General features: G+C 41.2%; 1 protein-coding gene across 4 annotated transcripts in view; it reads left to right on the forward strand.

Moving 5' to 3' along the window:
• The first annotated feature begins 427 nt into the window (after nucleotides 1–427).
• The window catches only part of CAPZB (capping actin protein of muscle Z-line subunit beta), a 161,104-nt gene continuing 138,631 nt past the window's right edge, over nucleotides 428–22,900 (forward strand). Inside the window, exon 1 of one of the 4 annotated variants that reach the window (XM_056795691.1) lies at nucleotides 428–660. In XM_056795691.1, coding sequence (XP_056651669.1) covers nucleotides 658–660 — 3 coding nt within the window. In that variant the 5' untranslated portion in view covers nucleotides 428–657. Of the gene's footprint in view, nucleotides 661–1,582; nucleotides 1,735–22,900 lie in introns of those variants that run through there. The other 3 variants (XM_056795690.1, XM_056795688.1, XM_056795689.1) reach the window with 3 other exon arrangements.

Below are 22,900 nucleotides of genomic sequence, written 5' to 3' on the forward strand. Positions count from 1 at the left end.
TTACAGATGAGGAAAGTAAGGCCCAGAGAGGCCAAGAGTCTAGCCTCAGTTTGCCCAGCTGGTCGCCAGCAGCAGAAGAGTACGCTGGGAGGCCGATGGGACTTCTGATTTTAAAGTCAGTCTGGACTGTAGGGGCAGTTTTTCTTGTGTGGGGCAGCTGCTCCTAGGGAGACTCTTCCCAACACCCTCCCCGGCTCGGTGCTCCACCCAAGCAGTTCCGCGCAGCGGAGAATCCAGTTAGTCAGTTTCCTCCTCCCGGAGCCTCCCCTCCCCCGCCCTCGCTCCTCCCACCCCCTCTTCTCACTTCCCCATTCCGGGCCCCGCCCGCTGGGGCCGCCCCACGTCGCGCTCCATACTTGGCGATAGCTGCGGAGCCGCGTCTTTATTGGTAGAATGGGGCGGCGCGAGGTGGGGCTAGGCCCAGACGGGGGCGGGGCGGGGCGGAGGAAAGCTCGTGAGGGGGGAAAGTCGAGGCGAGGCGAGGCTGGGGGGAGGGGGCGGAGGAGGGGGCGGGGGAGCCGGTGACCCGGATGTTCACTCCTAGGCACCCGGGGAAGTGGAAGCGCTGGGCCCTGCTGCCGCCGCTGCTGCCGCCGCCGCTGCTTGAGGAGAGTCACACACAGCGGACCGACGGGGACTGGAAGTGGGGCCGCCGCCATGGTAAAGGCTTGCCCCCTGCCCTGGTCACAGGGGTTCCCCTTCCTGCCTGCCTGCCTCTGCCCCTCTCAAGGGTGGGCCCCGTGGGGGGCGAGGGGGAACACTCCTAGGGGGGAGGGGCTGCTGCCAGGAGAGGGGGTACAGTCCTGGAGGCAGGGCCTGCTCTCTTGGGGAGGGGGAGCACTGGCTGCTGGGGGAGGGGCACCGGGACCTGTCTTGGCGGAGGAGCCAGCCTTGCTGGAGGGGGAGGGTCCTTTTGAGTGGTGGGGGAAGGGAGTGAGGAGGGGGTCTCCTGCTCCAGAAGAGGAGGTATGCGTGGAGGGACTTAGGGAGACTTGGACTTTGGGGGCCCATGGAGAAGTCGGGGCAGGGCCGGCCCAGCCTGAGGCTGAGGGGAATGACGGTGCCCCAACCCTGTCCCCACCCACTTCCTGGGCTCTGACCGGCACTGGGGGCCATTCTGGGCCCCTTACTCCATGCCTTCCTGTTTCTTCTCTCCTGTTCCCCTAATCACTAAACCAAGAGAACCTCTTTCTTCTTACGTATACCATCTACACCTTCAACCTGGAGGGTGCAGCACAAGTGACTCAGGCCGGGGTAGGTAAGGGAGGGGGCCCCAAGATTTGGAGCTGTCAGCCCCTCTGAAACTTATAGGAAATGTCCTCAGCTTTGTGGGAGCCTTGGAGGGAAGTAAGGGCATGCAGGCAGCCCTACTTCTCCTAGCACCAGCTCTTCTTCCCCTCTTTCCAGACTCAGCCTGATGAGGGTGCACTGGGTGCCCCCCTGGAGTGGTTGGCGACCTGGCTTCCTATGCCCAAAGGGCAGACTTCCTCTGAGGGCCAAGGATGAATGGCTGAGCCTCCCTCGGTCACAGTGGGAGGGGGGAGCTGTCAGCAGACTGGGATGAGCACACAATCCAGCCCCTGTCAGTCAGGAGCATTTATTGAACGCCCACTGTACAGCAAGCACACTGTACCAGGCACTATGCAGCCTGTGAACAGGCGTGGTTTTTCTTATATCCTGAACAGCCAGGTGACAAAAAGTGGAAATGCCTTTTGTAAAAAGCCTTTGGGAAAGGTGAGCTCTGTTCTTGGTTTTGCTAATGAAGCCCCAGAGCCTTCTAGGCACAATCTTTTTTGACAATCCACTGTGTATTTTCACCTGGACCAGGTTACTGGACTTTAGTACTCCTCTGTAAATGAAGTACATTTAGATGGCTTGCTTTTATTTATTTATTTTTTTAAAGAACCCTTGCCTTCTATCTTAATAGATTTTAAGGGGGGGGGGGGGCAGCTGGGTTGCTCAGTGAATTGAGAGCCATGCCTAGAGATGGGAGATCCTAGGTTCAAATCTGGCCTCATACACTTCCCAGCTGTGTGACCCTGGGCAAGTCACTTAACCCCCATTGCCTAACCCTTACTGCTCTTCTGCCTTGGAACCAATGCACAGTATTGATTCCAAGACAGAAGGTAAGGGTTTAAAAAAAAATGAATTCTAAGACAGACGAGGAGTGGTAAGGGTTAGGTAATTGGGAGGTTGTGACTTGCCCAGGTTCACACAGCTAGGAAGTGTCCGAAGTCAAATTTGAATACAGGTCCTCTTGACTCCTGGCCTGGCTCTCTATATGCTATTATCTAACTATTGTTAACTACATGCCTTTAGAAGGAAACTTCTCTTGAAGACCATCTAAGTCCATGGCCTTTAGTGTCTCACCTAGGAGAAATAGATTTTGTCTTCCAGACCAAAAGAGATCGGAGGATCACTTGTCTTTGTAAGATCTTAGTATTTTTAGTTGAATTAATATCATGGAAACCAGTGAAGCCCAAGAGCTGGTAGGTCCTACCTATCTGTAAATATGAGCTAGTCATAGGCACCATAGAAGATTTAGAACTGGAAGAAGGGATTTTGGAGATCATTATTCTGGTAACCTTTCTTTATTTTCCATATCAGGAAACTGAAACTCACTGCGTTTAAGTGTCTGGTCCAAAGTCACACAGGTTGGCAAATTGAGTTTTGAACCTAGTTCTTCTTGACTTTAGATATGGTTCTTTACAATGGTTTTGTGTGTGTGTGTGTGTGTGTGTGTGTGTGTGTGTGTGTGTGTGTGTGTGTGTTTTGGTCCCAGCACCAGGTTAGCTACTATATAGGTTTCATGAGAGTCAAAAGGTTGGTCACTGAGTGGTTGTGTTTTGTTTTGTTTTTTTGTCTATAATATAACCATTAAGGGTTGTAGTCTGTAAAGCATCATGGGTGGGGGTCAAAGAATTAGATGGAAGCGCACTTGAAGTTGTCTCATTTTATAGGAGCAAGTGAAAATTAAAGGTTATAACTTGCTTAAGGTCACATGGCATAAAGCTAGGATTCTTTTTTAATTTAATTTTCATTTTTGAAACCCTTACCTTCCGTCTTAGAATCAATACTGTGTATTGGTTTTAAGGCAGAAGAGCTGAATGGGCTAGGCAATGGGGGTTAAGTGACTTGCCCAGAGACACACAGCTAGGAAGTATCTGAGACCATATCTGAACCTAGGACCTCCCGTCTCTAGGCCTGGCTCTCAATCCACTGAGCCACACAGCTGCCCAAAAAATTAGGATTCTAACTTAGTTTCTCTGATTCCAAATCTAGCATAAATTTGGTGAATTCTTATGATGAATGAAAGTTTACCTCCTTGTAGAAATAAGTTCTCAGATGAAATTGTAGAGTTGGAAAGGCTCTTAGAGATCTAGTTCACCTATACCCAGAACTGAGTTAAGTCTTGGGACATTGCTAGGAAGTGGTCTTAAAGCATCTATCTGCTTACTGCTTTCTGTGTGTGACTGGGAGCCTCATTATCTCCAGAGGCAGTCCAACCATCTCCTTTTCAGACAGCAGTAATCGTTAACAGAATTTGCCTTTTTGCATTTTAGTTCTGCCTCCAATGGCTAAGCAGAGGAAGTTTCATAATCCATTTAGATTCATCTTCATTTTCTAGAGATCTCTTTAAGCATTAGAACATGACAATTGAACTTTAAGGAAAGTTTTTTGGGTTATTTGAAATTCCATTCAAATGCCATGCCTAGAAGTCTTTACCAAGCTACTTTTGGGAAGACAATGAGTATCTATCTATTTCTTGAGAGTTTACTGTTTGTCATCTTTTTTCAGTAGAATAGCCCTTTCCTTCTAATGATTTAATGATGGGCAGTTTTACCCTACCCCCACCCTTTGACACCTTGATGGCATTTAATATTTTTCTGTTTTGGAGATGATTTCATGATGACATGAAGAGGTCTCTCTTAGGTATGAGAGGGGAAAATGTGTTGCTTAAAAACTTGGAATGTCAGAGCCAGAAATGAGGAGCCTTAGAGCTCAGTTTAATCATTTGAAACACTCCACCCCCTACCCCCAGTTTTACATGAAGAGCCTGAGGTACATAGAAACCAGGGACATGTAACCACAGTCAGACTCAGGGGTCCAGACTTGTTCAGTGGTGACATTTCTATGTTAGTATATGGTGATAGTCACACACCCAGAATTGGTCTGTTGTTTTGTATACTTCTTGTTTGGGTGTAGATTTAGGGACTCAAATCCCTGAGTTTTACACTCACCCTTTGAGACCTCCGGGACCAGTGCCTCGCTGTCTGCTTAGACCATAATTGTCCCTGAAGTTACTTGTTTGGCTCCATGGTCTAGACAGTAAAGCCAGGCAAAAGCTTGACAAATACTACTGGATCCTGTCAAACAAGTTTTCAGAGTTGGGGAAGGGGAAGTATGGTCTATAATCTTTTTTTTTTTTTAATAAAAACCCTTACCTTCCGTCTTGGAATCAATACTTTGTATTGGCTCCAAGGCAGAAGAGCGGTAAGGGCTAGGCAATGGGGGTCAAGTGACTTGCCCAGGGTCACACAGCTAGGAAGTGTCTGAGGCCAGATTTGAACCTAGGACCTCCCTTCTCTAGGCCTGGCTCTCAATCCACTGAGCTACCCAGCTGCCCCCAGTCTATAATCTTAAGTCACTTAAAAAATGAATTTAAAATGGCTTCCTTTCTCAGCCTGGACATGAAGTAGCTTAGAACCTAGGGCTGAGATCTCCTAGCTCTGCTACTGAGCACAGGGACTTTAGGGTCCGTGCTGCTTGATCCAGATTCCCTTGGCCTCAGAATCCTCATCTATAAGATCATAAACTTGACCCCTTTTCAGTGCATGGATTCTGTGAATATGTTTAGTGAACAGTCATTTATCATTTTTTCCAGAGAGAAAAATTTCCTAGTACCTCAGCATTTCAACAAACTTTCATTTTGTTGATAAGGGCCTTCCCTCCACCACCCAGGTGTACCACACCTCTTTCACACTTCAGTTGACCTTCAGAAATTCCTTGTTGCCAACCCTCTTAGGTTGAGTTTCTCTACCTTGAGTAGATTAGATTTTGAGTGAGTGACAGACAATGCTCCCAACTTTTTTCAGTGTGCTAGGTACCCTAGGTTAGGCTTTGAGGTGCTGAAGGAAGAGTGGGGAGAGAATACCATAGGATTTGACTTCCCTGGAGATATTTCTTTCCTTATCTGTAAAGAGTAAGGCTTGGATGGGATGACTTCTAAGGTCAGTTTTCAGTTTAGGATCTTAAGACTCTAAAAAGACATTTCTAAAAAAACTCTTATTAACCTTCTGTCTTAGAACCAATTGGTTCTGAGCTATCTAGCTGTCTCCCCCCCCCCCCCCCCCCGTCCCCCCAAATGGATTTTCTAGTTTTTATTTTGTGGTAGAAAAATTTCCCCCTTGGATTATATTGTGCTAGTGAAATTGATTTCTATTCCCAAAGGTGTATACTCTCAGGAGAATGCTGGGGAGGGGGGGGGGGGGGTAAGACAAATTAGGTGCAGGAGAGAACTTTGACTGTGATAATTGGCTTATTTGGAGAACATCCACAAGTGACCTGCCTGCAAGCCAGAGGCTCACAGATTTAAAGCTGAAGAGACATTAGAGGGTGTCTGGTCCAACCCTTGCTTCAGCAGAGTTGAGGAAAGTTGATGATGAAGCAAGGGCCAAGAGGCTTGGCTGGGGTCAACACAGGTCAGGCATCTGTCCACAAAGTACCATCTAGCTAGTCATCTCGCTTACATCGAGTCAATCCAGGCCTTGCCTACTGATAATTCGAAAGTTGATTCTCAGAGGAGTATCTTGACAGGGAGAGCTGAGTTGCAATATGGTTGCAAGTGAATGAAACTTTGAAAAGTAGATACTAATGTGTTCCTCTAGACCTTTTGGTTTGTATAATGGTGCATGCTACAGCTGCCTCATTGTATGAATGCAGGTAGGCAAGCCTTATTCCCCCTTGTGGCAGGCTCTCAGTGGAATATTATTTGGGGACTAGGTTACCTTTGGCTGTCAGTGTTCTCTGGGCCAGGTGGATGCTTAATCAGTACTTGAAGAAACAGCCTTGGGTGGGGAGAGATTGTAGGAATGATTTTGACTGTCAAGGGCACACTTCTGGGCAAATTCACTTAAAACTCTGAGTCTCCATTTTCTCCTTTGTAACATGGAGTGCTTATACCTCATTTAATTTTTAGGCTGAAGTGAAAGAATGTGTGTATATATATAAAGGCTTCCTAACTGTAAAGCTCCTTTGGTTTTATTGTATTATCACACAAGGAGTCAACAGATAGCCAGATTTTGGGTTAAGTAAGGGAATTCAGATCCTATCCCTGATACTTCAGTCTTACAGAAAATATTTATTAAATGCTTTCTGTGTACCATCCAGTGTGCTAATAAAGGATATTTGCTCTTCTAAGTATTGAGGCAGATCAGATTGTGGAAAAGAGCACTAAGCTTGAGATTAGAAGCCCTGGATTTAATTGTTAATAACTCCCATTCGAATAGTACCATAATGTTTACCAAGCACTTTGTATATACATTATTTCACTTGGTTTGCACAAACACCTTATGATATATTGCTATCTTCATTTTTACCAACAAGGAAACATCAACTCCTAGATGGTGAGTGAAGATCTGCACTTGTGTGGGGTTACAGGACTGCTGAGTATGAGAAGCTGATCTGAACCTAGGTCTGCCCAAATTAAGGCTCAGAGTTATATCCAGTAATGACTCTGGGACCTTGGGGCAAGGGTCTTAGCAGTACTCTTTGCTTGGAGTTTCATTCTGTGTAAAATGAGGGGACTAGAATATACTAAGGTTATTTTATGTGTAAGGGCCCTTCTCGCTCTAAATCTCATGACCCTGTGGGCTAGGCTAATGTTCTATTCCTCTCACTGTTCTCTAGCTGATATTGTCACCCAAGGACATGTGGGAGAACTTGCTAGTTGTCCTTTGTGACTTCTTCCTCAAAGGTCATCTGGATCTCGTCCAAATGTCTCTGACTTCTCGTTTTAATATCTTCTTAAGGAATAACCTTCATCTGAAGTCTGTTCCCAAAGACCTCAAAGTAATTTCAGATAAATTCATCATCTTATTTTCTACGAGGCCTTAAGAATACCAAATTTTTGCAGGTTAAAACTTAAATGGTTAGTAATGAATAGGATTTAGAACTTAGCTATTTATTGCCCATACTATCCTGTTACATTTCTTTTGCCATAAACTTAATATTATCCTTTGCAGTTTAAGATCATCAATGAGACCATTATCTTAAAAATATTCTTGGCTAATTCTTTAATGGAGTTTTATAAGATGCCTCTTCCTTGCTGATTAAATTACATTTATCAAACAAAATATTTTTTAATGAAAAAATATTGGATGTGATAGAAATTTGAATTTCTATAGAGTATATGATCAGTCATCACTTCCAAAATGGTACTTTAAAAAATTGAGATGGGATGAGTGAGTGGCAAATGGTGTCCCATTCAAATTAATAATAATGCCAACTTACTTGGTACTTTTCAGTTATGATCATCTTTATCTCATTTAATCTTCCCTGTAATACTATATAACAGGGTAGAGAGTTCAATTATCATATTGATCTATATTTAAGGGTGTTCCCCAATATGTCACAACCCCAAAATGATAGTCCTTTGAAAGAAAGATGCAGCTGTACTGAATAATTGTACTGAGAGGCCACATTCAGGTTTTATTCAAGCCAATTTTGGGCCCAAAGAATATTATATTTTACAGATAGAAAAACTGAGGCATAGAGTGATTTTTAAGACTTGCCTAAAGTCATTGATAGAGTCAGGACTTAGGTGTGTTTCTGACTTCAAAGATCCTTTGTATAATATCTATAACATATCATATGGTATTATATATTATAATAATATTATGATACCATATTACTGGCATTTTCTTGAGTTCAGAATTTCCTTTCTTAGCATTATATGGTAGAATCATTTACAAGCTAATCATTTGGGAGAGTTGGGGCATAACCTACCTAAATTTGATGCAGGTATTCAGAGCTGGCACATTAGTTTTGAGACCCCCCTCCTCCAAGCAGTACAGTGAATGTGGGCTTTTTTGCATTAAATTTTGTACTTAAAAACAGTAGGGGGGGAGGACTGTTAGCACTGTACTCACCAAAAAAGTATTGCTTTTAGGGTGCCTTGAGTTCTGCAAAAACTAGTGTCTTTTTCTGAATATGTATAAACTCCAGTGGTAATTAGACTGTTTCTCAACAGCAGTGCCAAACTGACCTTCACTCTTTCTGGGAAAAGTATGGTTCAACCTCTCTATCTCCTCTGTACTACACACCTCAAGCAGTGAGGTTTAGCCACAGCCTTCTTGCCTTCTGATTACTTTTAGTGCAGGAATGGCAATGTAGCTTGGTTTTGAGGCCTGCAAACTTGAGAATAGGAAGGGCAGAGTTGACTGGACCAGCATTTGTTTTGTTTGGTCTGTTATGTGTTGCTGGGAAGCCAGATTTCTGGGTGCTCAGGTACAGAGATAGCAGGAATCCTGGTGGTGCCAGGTTGGAAAATATTTTGATTCTGGAAGTTGAAATGAGTCCAGAGGCAAGGTGGGTGAATTGCATTTAATATACAGGGAAGTGGTCTATATATGATACACCTGTTACACCTTACCATGTAAGCTGTTTTATGGTCTAGTGATGGTGATGGCGAACCTTTTAGAGATGGAATGCTGGCCCAGCCCTGGCCCACCCCCCAAATTGAGTGTCATGTCTGCCCCCTCTTAACCCCACACAGGGGAGGGAGAAAGGGCTCCCATTAGGCTGCTAAGCAGAGGGGTGGGGGAAGTGAGGAATGTCCTCAGTGAATGTGGGGAGGAGAGGGAAGGGAAGGGGGGCCGGCCTGAGTGCTCCTCTCCAGTTTTGCCATCTATGAGCTGCCCACCTTAACCCCTTTGTGTTCCTATTGGGCTGCTGGGCAGACAGGTGGGTGATGTGTAAAAATGTTGTTAGGCATGGTGGTGAGGGGGAGGAGAGCAGCTCTGCTTAAGTCCCTCTGCCTTTCTTGTAACAAACTGGGGGGTGTGGGAGGGTGGCCGTGTGCCCACAGAGAATGCTCTGTGTGCTATCTTTGGCACCCATGCCATAGACTTGCCATCACTGGCATTTGGTGTTTGACTAGGTCAGTGATGGTGAACCTTTTAGATACTCTGTGCAGTGTCCCACCTCCTCCCTAGATTGCTTGCTGTGCCCTACTCAAGAGACTGAGTGCTGTGCCCTCTCCTGCTCCCCCCTTTCCCTTTACCCCATATAGGGGAGGGAGAAAGAGGGGAGTGGCCTGGGCACTCTGCTCAGGGGAGCATTTCCACTGAGCTCAGGGATGGGGAGGCACAGTAGAGAGGGGGAAGGGAGCAGCTATGCCTGAGTGTCCTTCTGCCTTTCTGCTAATTAACTCTGGCAGGCGACAATTGGGGTGCCCATGGAGAGATCTTTACATTCCATCTTTGGCATCTGTGCCATAGGTTTGCCATCATGGGGACTAGGTTATCAGATTCTAGAATCTTTAGGAGCATCTTTTTTCAACTACATCCTTTTTCAAGACAATTTTAGGCTGTGCAGGGCCACTTTTCCTTCACCAGGGCATTTCACCAGCTCCTTTCTTTAGGAAGGCCTGAAATTTTGCTTCTCTCCAAAGCTTAATAGGAAGTCTTATCAAATGATCAAAGGATCAAATGAGATATTTATAAAATGCTTTACAAATCTCAAAACACTATATAAATGTTATTATTATAATCTTCATCAAGTAGCCGTGCAAATTTGGGCCAATTATTTCAAACTTTCTTCCCCAGCCTCCTTTACTTTACAACAAAAGAGAAGCATGGAGAAGAAGAGAGGGTAGTGGTGGTGGTATAATGGTAGCTGGATGACCTGTAGCTTTTCTTTCAAGGCTAAAACCCCTCTCATTTAAATATTCTGTGTTCTCAAGCCCCTATTTCTAACATTCTGTATTGCAGAATTTCAGTTGGAGGGGACATCTAAGCTAATCCTTAGAAGAAAAAGAATTTTTTCCACAGCATATCCTCCCAAGTAGTCAATCCAGGCTCTGTCCAAAGATCTCCAATGGGGATCTCCCTAGCTCTAGAGCAGGGGTGTTCTTATCCTTTTCTGTTGCTTATACCCCTTTGGTAGCCTAGTGAAGTGTGTAGTTTCTTGATTCCTCCTCAGGAGATGGTTTTTAAATAATGGAAGTAAATGTTAATTAGAGATCAATTCTTTTCCATCTGAGTTCACTTGAAATATATTGGTCTTTGGAATCTAGGTTAAAAACCCACTTGCTTTAGAAGCAACCTGTTGGCACTTTTGAAGTTTTTCCTTAAGTCAAATCAAGATTTGCATGTTTGTGACCACTCTAAAATTCTCCCCTCTGCAACCAATCAGATTAAACTTAATCCCTTTTTCCTGAAACAACCACCTTTAACCACAGCTATAGTACTTCCAGCATCTTTTCTTTAGACTAAATGCCTCTGGTCTATTCACATCCCTTATAACAGGAGCTCAAGGTCGGAGTTTTCTAGTGCCTCTGACTTACCTAGACTCTAATATTCAGAATCAAGCACAGTACTTGGAATGTGGACTGAGCAGGTCAGAAGTTAGCTGGATTACTACCACCTTATTCCTTCCAACACTGAAACTCTGTATGCTGATTCTTCTCCATCTTAAACATTTTGTCCTCCCTAACTGACATTTTATTGTCCTGCATTCTAGAACTCTGTATTTCTACAACATAGTCAGATACCTTCAGGATCATCCCTACTGGCTGAACTGAGTGACACCAAAGGATTACTTTGGTGTATAGAGGCCCTTTGCTATTTATATATAACTTAGCTAGATAATAGGACATATAGAAGCCTTTTTCAGTTATTTGAATAAGCCCTGAAAACCTTTGTAGCAGTTGGAGATCAGCTATTGACTGTGTAACATGGAATAGCCTTTTCTTTGGTTTCCATTTCCCTGAGTTATGCTGGAGGCAGGTTCTTTGGAGTTTGCAGTTTCTGGTGCTACAGGTTTGAAGCCACAACAGTAAGAGTTGCAAAGCCCTAGTTCTGTCTGTGGTTACAGGGAGACAGAGAGGAGACCTGTAGATAGCCCAGGCTTATTGTTTTATGCAAGAGGGGAGAGTGTCAGATTGGGGGGGGGGAGAGTTGGGAGAGGTCTGAAAGAAAGAAATGGATCTTCATTCTCTGTGTCACTGTGTAAATCTGTGCAAGTCAATGGAAAGAAATTATGTGGAGCCAAACAGTGGTCGAGCTTCTATTTTAAAAGAATATTTTAAAATGAGTTGAGAGAGGCAGTTGAGTAGCAGGGTAGGTGAAGTGCCAAGTCCATAGATAGAGGTCCTAAATTCAAATCTCTGGCCTCAGACACCCGAGCTGTATGACCCTGGGCAAGACACTTAACCCCCATTGCCTAGCCCTTACCACTTTTCTGCCTTGGAACTGATACTTAGTATTGATTCTTAGACAGAAGGTAAGAGATTAAAAAACAAAACAAAAATGAGTTGAGGTGGCAAAGCCACCATGCTGGTGCTGGTTTTTGTTGTTCTAATAGTGTTGTTAGAGAAGTGTCTTGGCCCGTTGGATGGAATGATGAACTTTGAAAGTTATGGGCTTGCCTTTGGCACATAATGGTGTATGATCCTAGGCAGAACATTTCACTTCAGTACCTCAAGTAGACTCGTCTTATTGATACATTCACTGCTCTGGTATTTAGCAGTTCCAATATTTGTTCCATAAATGGGTGCAGGGTAGTAGTATCTCTGGGCTTGACCATTCGTTTTTTAACTCATTTTTTAGGTTGTTGGTCATAGGATCAAACACCTAAGACCCATTGGCTTAGCCGGTTCACTGGGGAGCTGAATGGATCTGATATTAGAGAATTTGCTCTGCCCATATGTATTTTGTTTCTTCCTTCAAAGAGGATGGTAGCTCTGGAGATAAGTACACTTTCATTATCCATTTAGGATCATATAATTTTTTTTTTAATTCTTACTTTCCATCTTAGAATCCTTATAAGAATTGGTTCCAAGACAGAAGAGCAGTAAGGGCTAGGCAATGTGGGGTTAAGTGACTTACCCAGACAGCTAGGAAGTGTCTGAGGCTAGATCTGAACTCAGGACCTCCTGTCTCTAAATCTGGCTCTCCATCCACTGAGCCACCTGGCTGCCCCTGGATTATAGAATTTTAGATTGTTGCCACAAAAGGCTTAACACCATCAAATAGTTCAACACGAGTAAAGAAAGATACGGTTTTCATCAATGGAAATTATAAAGAAGATGCCTTGCTACTGTATCTTCAGGAGTACTAGACCTTTCCATCAGTCAGCTGAATCTTCTTGTGTGGGTTGTCTCCTCCTGTTAGAAATAAACACCTTGAGAACGAGCCTGTCCTGCTTTTCTTTTTGTATCTCTGGTGGCTAGCATTGTCCTTTTCACAGATATTAAGTACTCAAGATTTAAATGCTTTCATTTTTGTTTTGTTTTGTTAAATTTTACTTTCTGTCTTAGTAGCAGTTCTAAAACAGAATGGCAAAGGTTAGGCAATCCAGGTTAAGTGGCTTGCCCAGAGCCACCCGGCTAGGAATTTTCTGTGGTCAAATTTGAACCCAGAACCTCTAAGTCTCTAGGCCTGGTTCTCTATTCATGGTGCTATCTAGCTGCCCCTAAGAAATGGTTTTTCAATATTCATTTGAAAGTGACCTTGAAGACCATTTCATCCAGCCTCTTTTTCTTTATCTGTAAAATGGATAAGGTGGTTGGACAAGATGATTTCTAAGGTCTCTCCCTTTTTTGGAGACTTCTCAGAGTTAATTTTTTTCAAGTTCAATTTCTTTTTTTTAATTAGTTTTTTAATTAATTTTTAATTTAAAAATTTTATTTAATTAATTTAGACTCTTTTTCACTGGTTACATGATTCATGTTCTTTCCCTCCCTTCCTCCAACTCCCTTCCCATAGCCAAGGAGCAATTCCACTGGGTTTTGCATGTGTATTGATCAAGACCTATTTCCATATTATTAATATTTGCATTTGCATTGCTTAGAGTCTCCATCCTCAATCACATCCCCATCGACCCATGTGATCAGGCAGTTGTTTTTCTTCTGTTTCTACTCCCCAGTTCTTTCTCTGGATGTGGATAGCGTTCTTTCTTATATGTCCCTCCAAATAGTTCTGGATCATTGCATCTAGTAGAGAAGTCCATTACATTCGATTGTGCTATCAGTCTCTGTGTACAATGTTCTCCTGATTCTGCTCCTTTCATTCTCCATCAATTCCGGGAGGTTGTTCCAGTTCACATGGAATTCCTCCAGTTCATTATTCCTTTGGGCACAATAGTATTCCTTTTTAATTTAATGTAATCAAAATTATTTATTTTACATTTTGTAATATTTTCTAACTCTTGCTTGGTCTTAAAAACTTTCCCATAGATCTGACAGGTATACTATTCTATTGTCACCTAATTTACTTATAGTTTCCTTCTTTATGTTCAAGTCATTCACCCATTCTGAATTTATCTTGGTGTAGGGTGAGAGATGTTGATCTAAACCCAATCTCTCCCACACTGTTTTCCAATTTTCCCAGCAGTTTTTGTCAGTATAGTGGATTTTTGTCTCCAAAACTGGAATCTTTGGGTTTATCATACACTGTCTTGCTGAGGTTATTTACCCCAAGTCTGTTCCACCGATCCTCCGTTCTGTCTCTTAGCTAGTACCAAATTGTTTTGATAACCACTGCTTTATAGTATAGTTTTTAAACTCTAGTACTGCTAGGAACCCCCCCCCCCCTCTCCTTACATTATTTTTTTCATTATTTCCCTTGATATTCTTGGGTCCTGTGGCAGTTTAGGAGAAAGAGGTCTTGATACCCCAAATGACTTGCCCTCAGGATGGTTGTGAGTACAGTGCCCTGTTCTCTCTTCTCCCAGCAAATACTGCCTTGTATAAACATGATTTTTTTTGGTATTGTATTGTTATTTTTTAAAATATTTAATAAAATATTGCTTGTATTACTGTAACTATCCTACCTAGACATTGCTTTTGGAGAAAAGTGTTTCAGAGCACGTGTGAGCTCCCAAGGTTGGGACAAAGGGGTCACTTTGGTGCACAAAGAACAACACATTGTTATTGATATATCAGCAAACATTTTTCAGGTTTGGGATTAAAAAAAACAAGTATCTGCTTTTGCAGCCCAAAGTTAATTTTTGCAAGTTGGCTATGTCTTTGTTTTGGTTGGACAGTACTGATGAGTCTCCTTAAAACTCAGGAAAGAGCCTGTTTTTTTATTGTCATGCAAAACACATTTCCATATTGGTCATTGTTTTAAGAGCAAACTCCTACATAACCAAAACTCCAAAATAAATACACTGATAGTACAACAGTTCTTTCTCTGGAAGTAATGACATTCTCTAAGTCTTTCAGGATTATCTTGGATCATTGCATTGCTGAAAGTAACCAAGTTTTCACAGACTCATTTACTTTCACAGTCACATCAGTATTGTTGTTAGGGTGTACAGTGTTCTTCTGGTTCTGCTTATTTCAGTCTACGTCAGTTCCTGCAGATCTTTCCAGTTATTTCTGAAATCATCTTGTATATCATTTCTTATAGCTCAATAGATAGTATTCCATTGCCAACATGTACCACAATTTGTTCAGCCACTCTCCAAGTGATAAAACACCTCCTCAATTTCCAGCTCTTTGCCACTACAAGAACAGTTAGCTATACATATTTTGGTACAAATAGGTCTTTCCCCCTTTTTTATTATCTCTTTGGGATACAAACCAACTAGTGGTATTAAAAGGTGTATGCACAGTTTTATAGCCCTTTGAACATAGTTCCAAATTGCTCTTCAGAATGGTTGGATCATTTCACAACTCTACCAACACTGCATTTGTATCCCAATTTTGCCAACCTCTCCCCCCATCTACCACTTTCATTTACAATCTGATAGTTGTTAGATGGTACCTCAGTTTTGTTTCAACTTGCAATTCTCTAATCGAGTGATTTAGAACATTTTTTATATGAGTATTGATTGCTTTGATTTCTCATCTGAAAATTACTTGTTTCATATTCTTTTACAATTTGTTAATTGGGGAGTGGCTTGAATTCTTGTAAATTTAACTTAGTTCTCTATAAATTTGAGAAATTAGACCTTTATCAGAGATATTAGGAATCTATCTTCCGAGACAAACATAGGAACTATATGAACACAACTACAAAACACTCCACACAGTTAAAACTAGATCTCAACAATTGGAAAAACATTGATTGCTCATGGGTGGGACGAGCTAACATAATAAAAATGACAATTCTACCAAAATTAATTTACTTATTTAGTGCCATACCCATTGAACAACCAAAAAACTACTGAATTAGACAAAAAACATAAAGTTCATTTGGAAGAACAAAAGAAATTTTTTTCGTTTGTTGTTTCCTTATCTGGATTGCACTAATTTGTACAAAACCTTTTTAATTTAATACAATCAGGATTATTCATTTTATATCTTATACTCTAACTCTTGTTTGGTCATAAATTTTTCCTTTCTCTAAAGATCTGCCAGATAAACTATCCGGTGTTCTCCTAATTTAGTTATTGTAACACTCTTTATATCTAAATCATATATCCATTTTGATTTATGTTGGCATAGAGTGTGAGATATTGGCCTATACCTGGCTTCTGCCATACTGTTTTCCAATTTTCCCAGCAGCTGGAGTCTTTGGGTTTATTAAACACTCAGATTGCTATAGTCATTTACCCCCTGTATATATGTGTATATAATCTACCATTCTGTTTCTTAGTGATGTCAACATGGAAATCTGGAGATCCCCAGTTTATTTGGTTTACGGGTAGAAACCCCAGGTTTTGACCTTGTCACAGGAGAGTTTCCCCCTGAGGGAAGGTCCCACTTCACCAGACAATAGACATCTACTTCAGGTGGGAGGTAGACCCCATCCGAAGTCACATAACTCTTTTGTCTCCAGAAGCCTTTCCCAGTATATCACACCCTCCTTCCAAGGATCGAACTCGGAACCTTCAGCTTGAGAGAGACTGATGCGCTACCTACTGCGCCAAAGCTGAAGTGGATGTCTATTTGTCTGGCGAAGTGGGACCTTCCCTCAGGGGGAAACTCTCCTGTGACAAGGTAAAATCCTGGGGTTTCTACCTCCCAACTAAATAAACTGGGACTCTCTAGATTTCCACGTTGACAGTGAGTACCAGATTGTTTTGATGATTGCTGCTTTATAGTACAGTTTGAGATCTGATTACTGCTAAGCCACCTTTCTTCACATTTTTTTTCCCATCAGTTCCCTTGATATTCTTGACCTCTCTTGTTCTTTCAGGTAAATTTTGTTATTTTTTCTAGTTCTATATTTTTAGCTCTGACTTTATTTGTGTGAAAAGTGTTTTGTAATTGTGTTCATATAATTCCTTTGTTTTCCTTGGGCAAGTAGATTCCCAGGTATTTTATATTTTTTAGAGTGATTTTAAGTTAAATGACTCTTTCTAACTCTTGCTGCTGGACTTTGCTGGTAACCTATAATAAAGAGCCTCATTCTTTATTTAAAAAGCAGCCTTGCTTTTCTGATGATTATTTTGCTTTTTATGTCTGCTTTGAGTTCAGGGTGAAGATGGAAATGCTCTGTTGAGATTGAAGGTGTTGGCAAGTGCCTAGAGATATGTGAAACCTCTACCTTGCCCACTTTAGTGGTTTGGATCTGTTGGAAAGGTTTCCAAATGACCTCCTCAATCTTAGGGAGACAGAAATGAATTGTAAAATAGACTGTAAGCTCCTCAGACACTGTTACATATTATAGAGAAGGCAGACATAACCTCAACTTGCTCTTCCACTGCTGGAGATGGCCAGGTTATTATAACTGAAGACAGTTCAGAAAATAAGAAATAGTGGAAACATGAATCACCAGGGACACTGATGAATATGTTTGCAGTGGCAGAGCTGGCCACTGACTCCTTTTCTGCTAATGAACAAGAAGAATTTGGTATGAAGTTTATTATTAAAATCATAACTCCTCCCCTCTAGCCTTTGGTCAGAGACCTATGAAAACAATAAGATGATTTAAAAAAAAATCTATGGAGTGGAAAATCAACTGGGCAATTTTCTAATATTTCTAGAGATTTCCTTTGCTGCATAGAATGGAGACCTGTAAATTTGTAAATAAATTCAGTTTGTTTTCTTTTTGCCTAAAAAAAAATATTCGTTAGAAATAGGGCTTTATATTCCTTGGTACATAACTTTTGCATAGTAACTTATACTGAGCCCTCAAGTGATTGATTGATTGATTTGGAGACCTTCAAAATGAGGCCTGAGTGTGTTCTCCAAGCCCGTCCTGATTTAGGAAACATAGGACTGTGAACCTTAAAATTTCACAGACTTATGAATGTTAAAAATTTTACTCCACATTGAGGAATCCTCAAATTCCCTACTGAGAAACATCCCCCATTTTAATGTGAGAACTCGCCAGGATCAGAAATGGGAGGACCTCTATTCCACCCATACTTAAGAATGCTTTAGGGCAGAAAACTCCTTGCTAAACAAAGAAAGTACTTGGAGCCATGCTTATGGTGAGGCAAGGAGTTTTTTGAGCCAGGCCTGTTTTTAGAATTGATACAATGGGATGCTAGGTACCTAAAAGGGTCGGACAAGTTTTCTCTTGATGAGATTAGCTGACTCAGCTGTGTTTTCTCTGGTTCAGATTTACTGAGGAGATTGGTCGACTTAGCAGGAATTTAGATGGGCAGTCCTTTGGAAAGCATCTACAGTGATTGGTAGATGTAGGGGCTTAGGGGAGGTGACATGGGAGAAAAACCCCTATATAAGAAAAAGCAGAATCTCTTGAGGATATATCCCTTTGGAGGAATTCCTGTTGGAGGATCTCTGATGAGGATCGCTTGGGAAGAATCTCTTGAGAGAGGCTCTGGAGAAGGGAAGCTCTTGGAGGACAATCTCTAAGGAGGTCTCGCTGGAGCTCCTCTAAGGGGACTCTGTCCCTCTGGAGGCTCTGGAGAGAGGCCCTTTGGAACAGTCTCTGGCTGGAAGGCTCTCTGGTGAAGTCAGCTGAGATGGAGCTGGCCTGGTGTCACTAGAATCCTTGTTTAGGCAGACCTTGTGGTGAGTGTTAAAAGACTGACTGATTCTCTCTCTTAAGACTCAGGTCTAGGCCATATTGGCTTGAGGCCCTTCATAATTATTCCTTTCCTACTCTTTCTCTAATTCCTCATTATATTATTAATTAAAAATCTCTATAAAACCCAGTTGACTTGGGTATTTGAATAATTGGGAATATTTCCCTGGCGACCACCTTATATTTGATTTAAAACCAGGACACTGTAGTGAAACATATTTTCTGCTGTCAGATTTACTCACCCTCTCTTATATCTATCACAATTTATATCTTCCACCATTTTAACTCACTACAGTTTATGGTCTTCACTATTTTAAATCTCACAGGACTTAGAGCCAGAAGTGGCTTTAGAGATCATCTGGCCCAGGTTAAACATCTGGCTTGTTAAACGGGGCTCTGTAAACTCTTTTGGTTATATTTTGATAAACTATTCCAAAATACAATTGATTTCCTTTGTAATTCTTTGTATTTTATTTTGTGTTTTAAAATCCTGATTCTGAGGAAGGGGTCCATAGGCGTCACCACATCACTTTGCCAAAGGACACAAAAAAACAGTTAAGAACCCCTTATCTATGTATTTAGACCCTCTTTTCTTCTTTAGATGGAGGTGTTTCTGTCTAGAGTCTTAGTCTCTCGGATTGATACTAAGTATAAATTCCAAGGCAAAAAAGAGGTGAAGGGCTAGGATTAAGTAATTTGCCCAGGGTCACATGGTTAAGAAGTGCCTGGGGTTAGATTTGAACCCAGAACCTCCCATCTCCAGGCTTGGCTCTCTATTCACTGAGCCACCTAGCTGCCCCTATCCTAGTTTCTTTAAGGAATTTTTAAAAGTGTATTTTGATATGCTTTGTTTTATATTGCCTTCATTTCTACATATTCTTTCACCTCCCTCATCTAGTGAGGCATCCCTGGTAACAAAGAATAAAAAGTTAAAAAAAAATTAACACATCTGCTTTGTCTGACAATGTATGGAGTATTCCACAGCCATGGTCACACCATACTCTGTAAAGAAGGGAGGAATATGCAGTTTCTCAGTTCCCTTAAAAGAGCAAACTTAGGGGGCAGCTGGGTAGGGTAGCTCAGTGAATTGAGAGCCATGCCTAGAGATGGGGGAGGTCCTGGGTTCAAATATGGCCTCAGACACTTCCCAGCTGTGTGACCCTGGGCAAGTCTCTTGACCCCCATTGCCTAGCCCTTACCACTCTTCTGCCTTGGAACCAATACACAGTATTGACTCCAAGATGGAAGGTAAGGGTTTAAGGAAAAAAAAAAGCAAACTTGGTCATTATTATTATAGTGTTGAAGTTTTTAACAAATTCTTTATACTTATTTTGTTGTGAATTGTTTTCCTCATTTTGCTCATTATACAGTCATTGGTATCATAAGTCTTATGTGTTTCTCAGATATTTTTATATTCCTATTTCATGCCTCTACATCCATGTGCTACAACTTGTTTAGCTATTCCCTAATTGTTGGGCATTTACTTTGTTTCCAGTTTTTTGCTACCACAAAAAAATTACAGTTATAAATATTTTGGCTCATTGAAACTTTATGTTTTTTATCTTTTTGGTTTATATGTATGCCTAGCAAAAGAATCTCTGACCCAAAGGATATGGACATTTATTTAGTTAATTTTTTTTTAAACAAAATTCAGTCTAGGTTCTTGACTAATTTATTGAGTATTTGTTAACAGAGGTAGGATTGAAATATATTTCTTTCTCTTTATGAAATTTAATATTGGTATCAGTCTCAGAGATAAGAAAATAGTGACTATCCATAATAAGTGTGTCTTTGGAGGTACAAAACTAAGACCTAGGTGATGTTTAAGGGCATTCATTGGGGCATCAAGAAGAGAAAGGAGATGGGAGAGTAGAAAGGATCAGGGAAGGTGTTTTGGAGGAGGTGGTAATGGATGGCAACAGTAATGTTGAGGCAAAGACATGGAAGCAAAAAAGTCCAAAGAATGTGTTCTCTCGGTAAGGAATTTGGCTAGAGCACTGAATATGTGGGGTGTAGAATACAAGAGGAACTCTTGGATCCAGGGATGGGGGGTGGGGAAGGAAGGAAAAGTGGGTAGTAGACTGGACAGTTGTGGTAGCAACTGTTGAGGACACTGGATATTTGAGGGGAGGAGATGGTTTGGGGAGTTGAGAAAGGAGAAGGGAAAAGCTACCAGGGTGAAGGGTTACTCTATTGAGTAAGAGGCAGATGTATTCATTTACAAATTCATCAAATCTTTATTAAGTGGCTGTTGTAATAAACAACAGAGGTATTTATACAAAATATAGATAAAACTCAGTCCTGGGTCTTACAATGGCAATCTTACAAAGAAAATCTTAAAACAAAGTGCTTTTGATGTTTCTGGGAAGTAACTGACTAGAGTAGAGAAGGCTTTGGTGGGGGAAGCATTTGAATAAGGAAGCAAGTACTAGGAATAGGGAATGCCCTAATCAAAAAGACCAGGACCTATGGGAGAAAGAGAATTTTATAGTTTGGCTAGATCAGGGTATATATATGAAAAAGGGATCGCTATTAGATAAGAATTAATGAGTGAAAAAGCATTAAAAATTTTTTTTTATTTTCCCAGTTACATTTTATAACAATTTTCCACATACATTTTCTGAAGTTATAAGAGCCAAATTGTCTTCCTCCCTCTTGGCCAGAGATGGCCAGAGAAGAGGGTAGCTCTAGTTTGTGGAGAATCTTGCATGGTAGGCAGAGGAGTTTGAACTTTCCTCAGCAGATAGTAGGGACTTCTTGGAGATGAAATCTGTGAGCTCAGTGCATAAGATAGATGAATCTGGTGATGGATGTCAATGATGGATTGGAGAGGAGAGACAATAGAGGCAGGATGACCTAGCAGGCTATTGTATTAGTACAGGTAATAAAGTTCTCTACTAGCATGATGACCATAAAAATTGCCAAGAAGAGATTGAAGCAAAAGATGATGCAGACATCAAATTGATAATGATTAGCTGTAAATGATGGGGAAGAAATCATTTCAGAATGCTAGAATTTGAAATGTCCTTAGAAACAGTAAAATCAAATTCATATGCTACATACAAATAATTATAGGATATTTTCTTTGTATCCCTAGTACCTCTAGTGCACAGTGCTTGGTAAATAATAGGCATTTGGCAACTTCCTGTTGATTGATTGGCAAGAGCTAAAGAGAAGTATCAAATGGACTTTTTAATCCTTTTTTGTGTTCTAGACTCTTTGGTAGTCTTTGGTAGTCTTCTCATGAAGCCTGTGACCCTTTCTCAGAAAAAAATGTTTTTAATTGCATAAAACACAAAGATTAAAAAGGAGAGCAAAGGGCATCCATATTCATGTGCTCTATTAAAAAAAATAACCTGTCCAAAAATGCTCCCCTTCTCCCCAAGGTTAAGAGTGCTTGGTATAGAGAGATTTTTCATTGATCATTTAAAAACTTAACATGAGCTGGGAGCTGGAAAGACTTGGAAATGGAGGAAAGGAGACAGATGCTGTGGAGGTGGAAGTGACAGGACTTAGCAACTGATGTACTATGTAAGGTGTGTGGGAGGGAGGGATGAATATCTCCAGGGTGATTGTTATGGGCTTATTTATTCTAGATCCCAACTGTCTTGGTCTAGAATGATAGATACTCCAGAATGATAACATGGGTTGTGACCAATGAAAAAACATCACCTATGTGCTTAAAGTCCCTTTTCCCAGAGTTCTCATGGGTGCTCACAGTTCTTTAACAACACTAACTTTAGCATTACAGGAAGTTAAACAACTTCCTTCAAAGATTTGCACTGACTGCTTGATTTTGCTATATGTTTACAATTCCCATCTGGGACTATCTTGTTATTTTACTTTCCATAAAAGAGAATTTGTTGGGAGGGGTTTCCTTCCTCTATGTCAAGAAATTGATATTTCTTGAGACAAACGATAAAGTCCCCCGTACGTAGAGGAATTTGATGGGAATGTTTTTTTCCAGGGCTTTAACTTAAGAAGCTTTCATTTTGACTCATTAAAGCTATATTTGGTGTATATTGATCACTGAAAAAATATTTCCTGAAATTCCAAACAAGGAATGGTTGCCATGGTACTTTAAGAAGGGCCTTCCTGTCATGGGACTAATTGGCATAATGGATACCTATAAATATAGAGGTTGCCTACTGAATTTTATTGCCTTTTTTGCTGATGAGCTTAAAGTTTGTATCAGACTTGAATCTTACTCAATATCCTGTGTAGCAGTAGAGACAGCTGATTATATTCTTAAACATTTTAGAACTGGAAGGGATCTTAGCACTGAATGTGCCAGAGCTGGGAGGAACCTTAGAACAGAATGGCAGAGTTGGGAGGGAACCTTAGAATATGGAATAGCAGAGCTTAGAGGACCTTAGAACACAAGATGTCAGATGAGTTGGGAGGAGCAGTATAGGTCATCTCATCCAGTTACCTTACGTAGAACTGAAAAGAACTTTAGAGGTTCTCCTCATTTTACAAGTGAGGTAACTGTCAGTGTTTCTTTTCCAAGTCACAGCTGGTTTGTGACAGCTGAGACTGACTCCCAGAGCCATTACTAATTTCTACAGGTTGTATCTTAAAAGATTTTATTGGAGAGATTCTAAAGATTTCTGAATCCTAGATAATTAGACAAAGCTTTGGATAGGCCTATATTTGTTATAGTGGGATTTTATACCCTTATATTAAAATCACAATCCATGCTTTTTGCCCAGGAAAATGCCTTGTGTATA

Source organism: Monodelphis domestica, chromosome 4 (genome assembly GCF_027887165.1).
Source record: "Monodelphis domestica isolate mMonDom1 chromosome 4, mMonDom1.pri, whole genome shotgun sequence".
In the NCBI taxonomy this organism is placed as follows: domain Eukaryota; kingdom Metazoa; phylum Chordata; class Mammalia; order Didelphimorphia; family Didelphidae; genus Monodelphis; species Monodelphis domestica.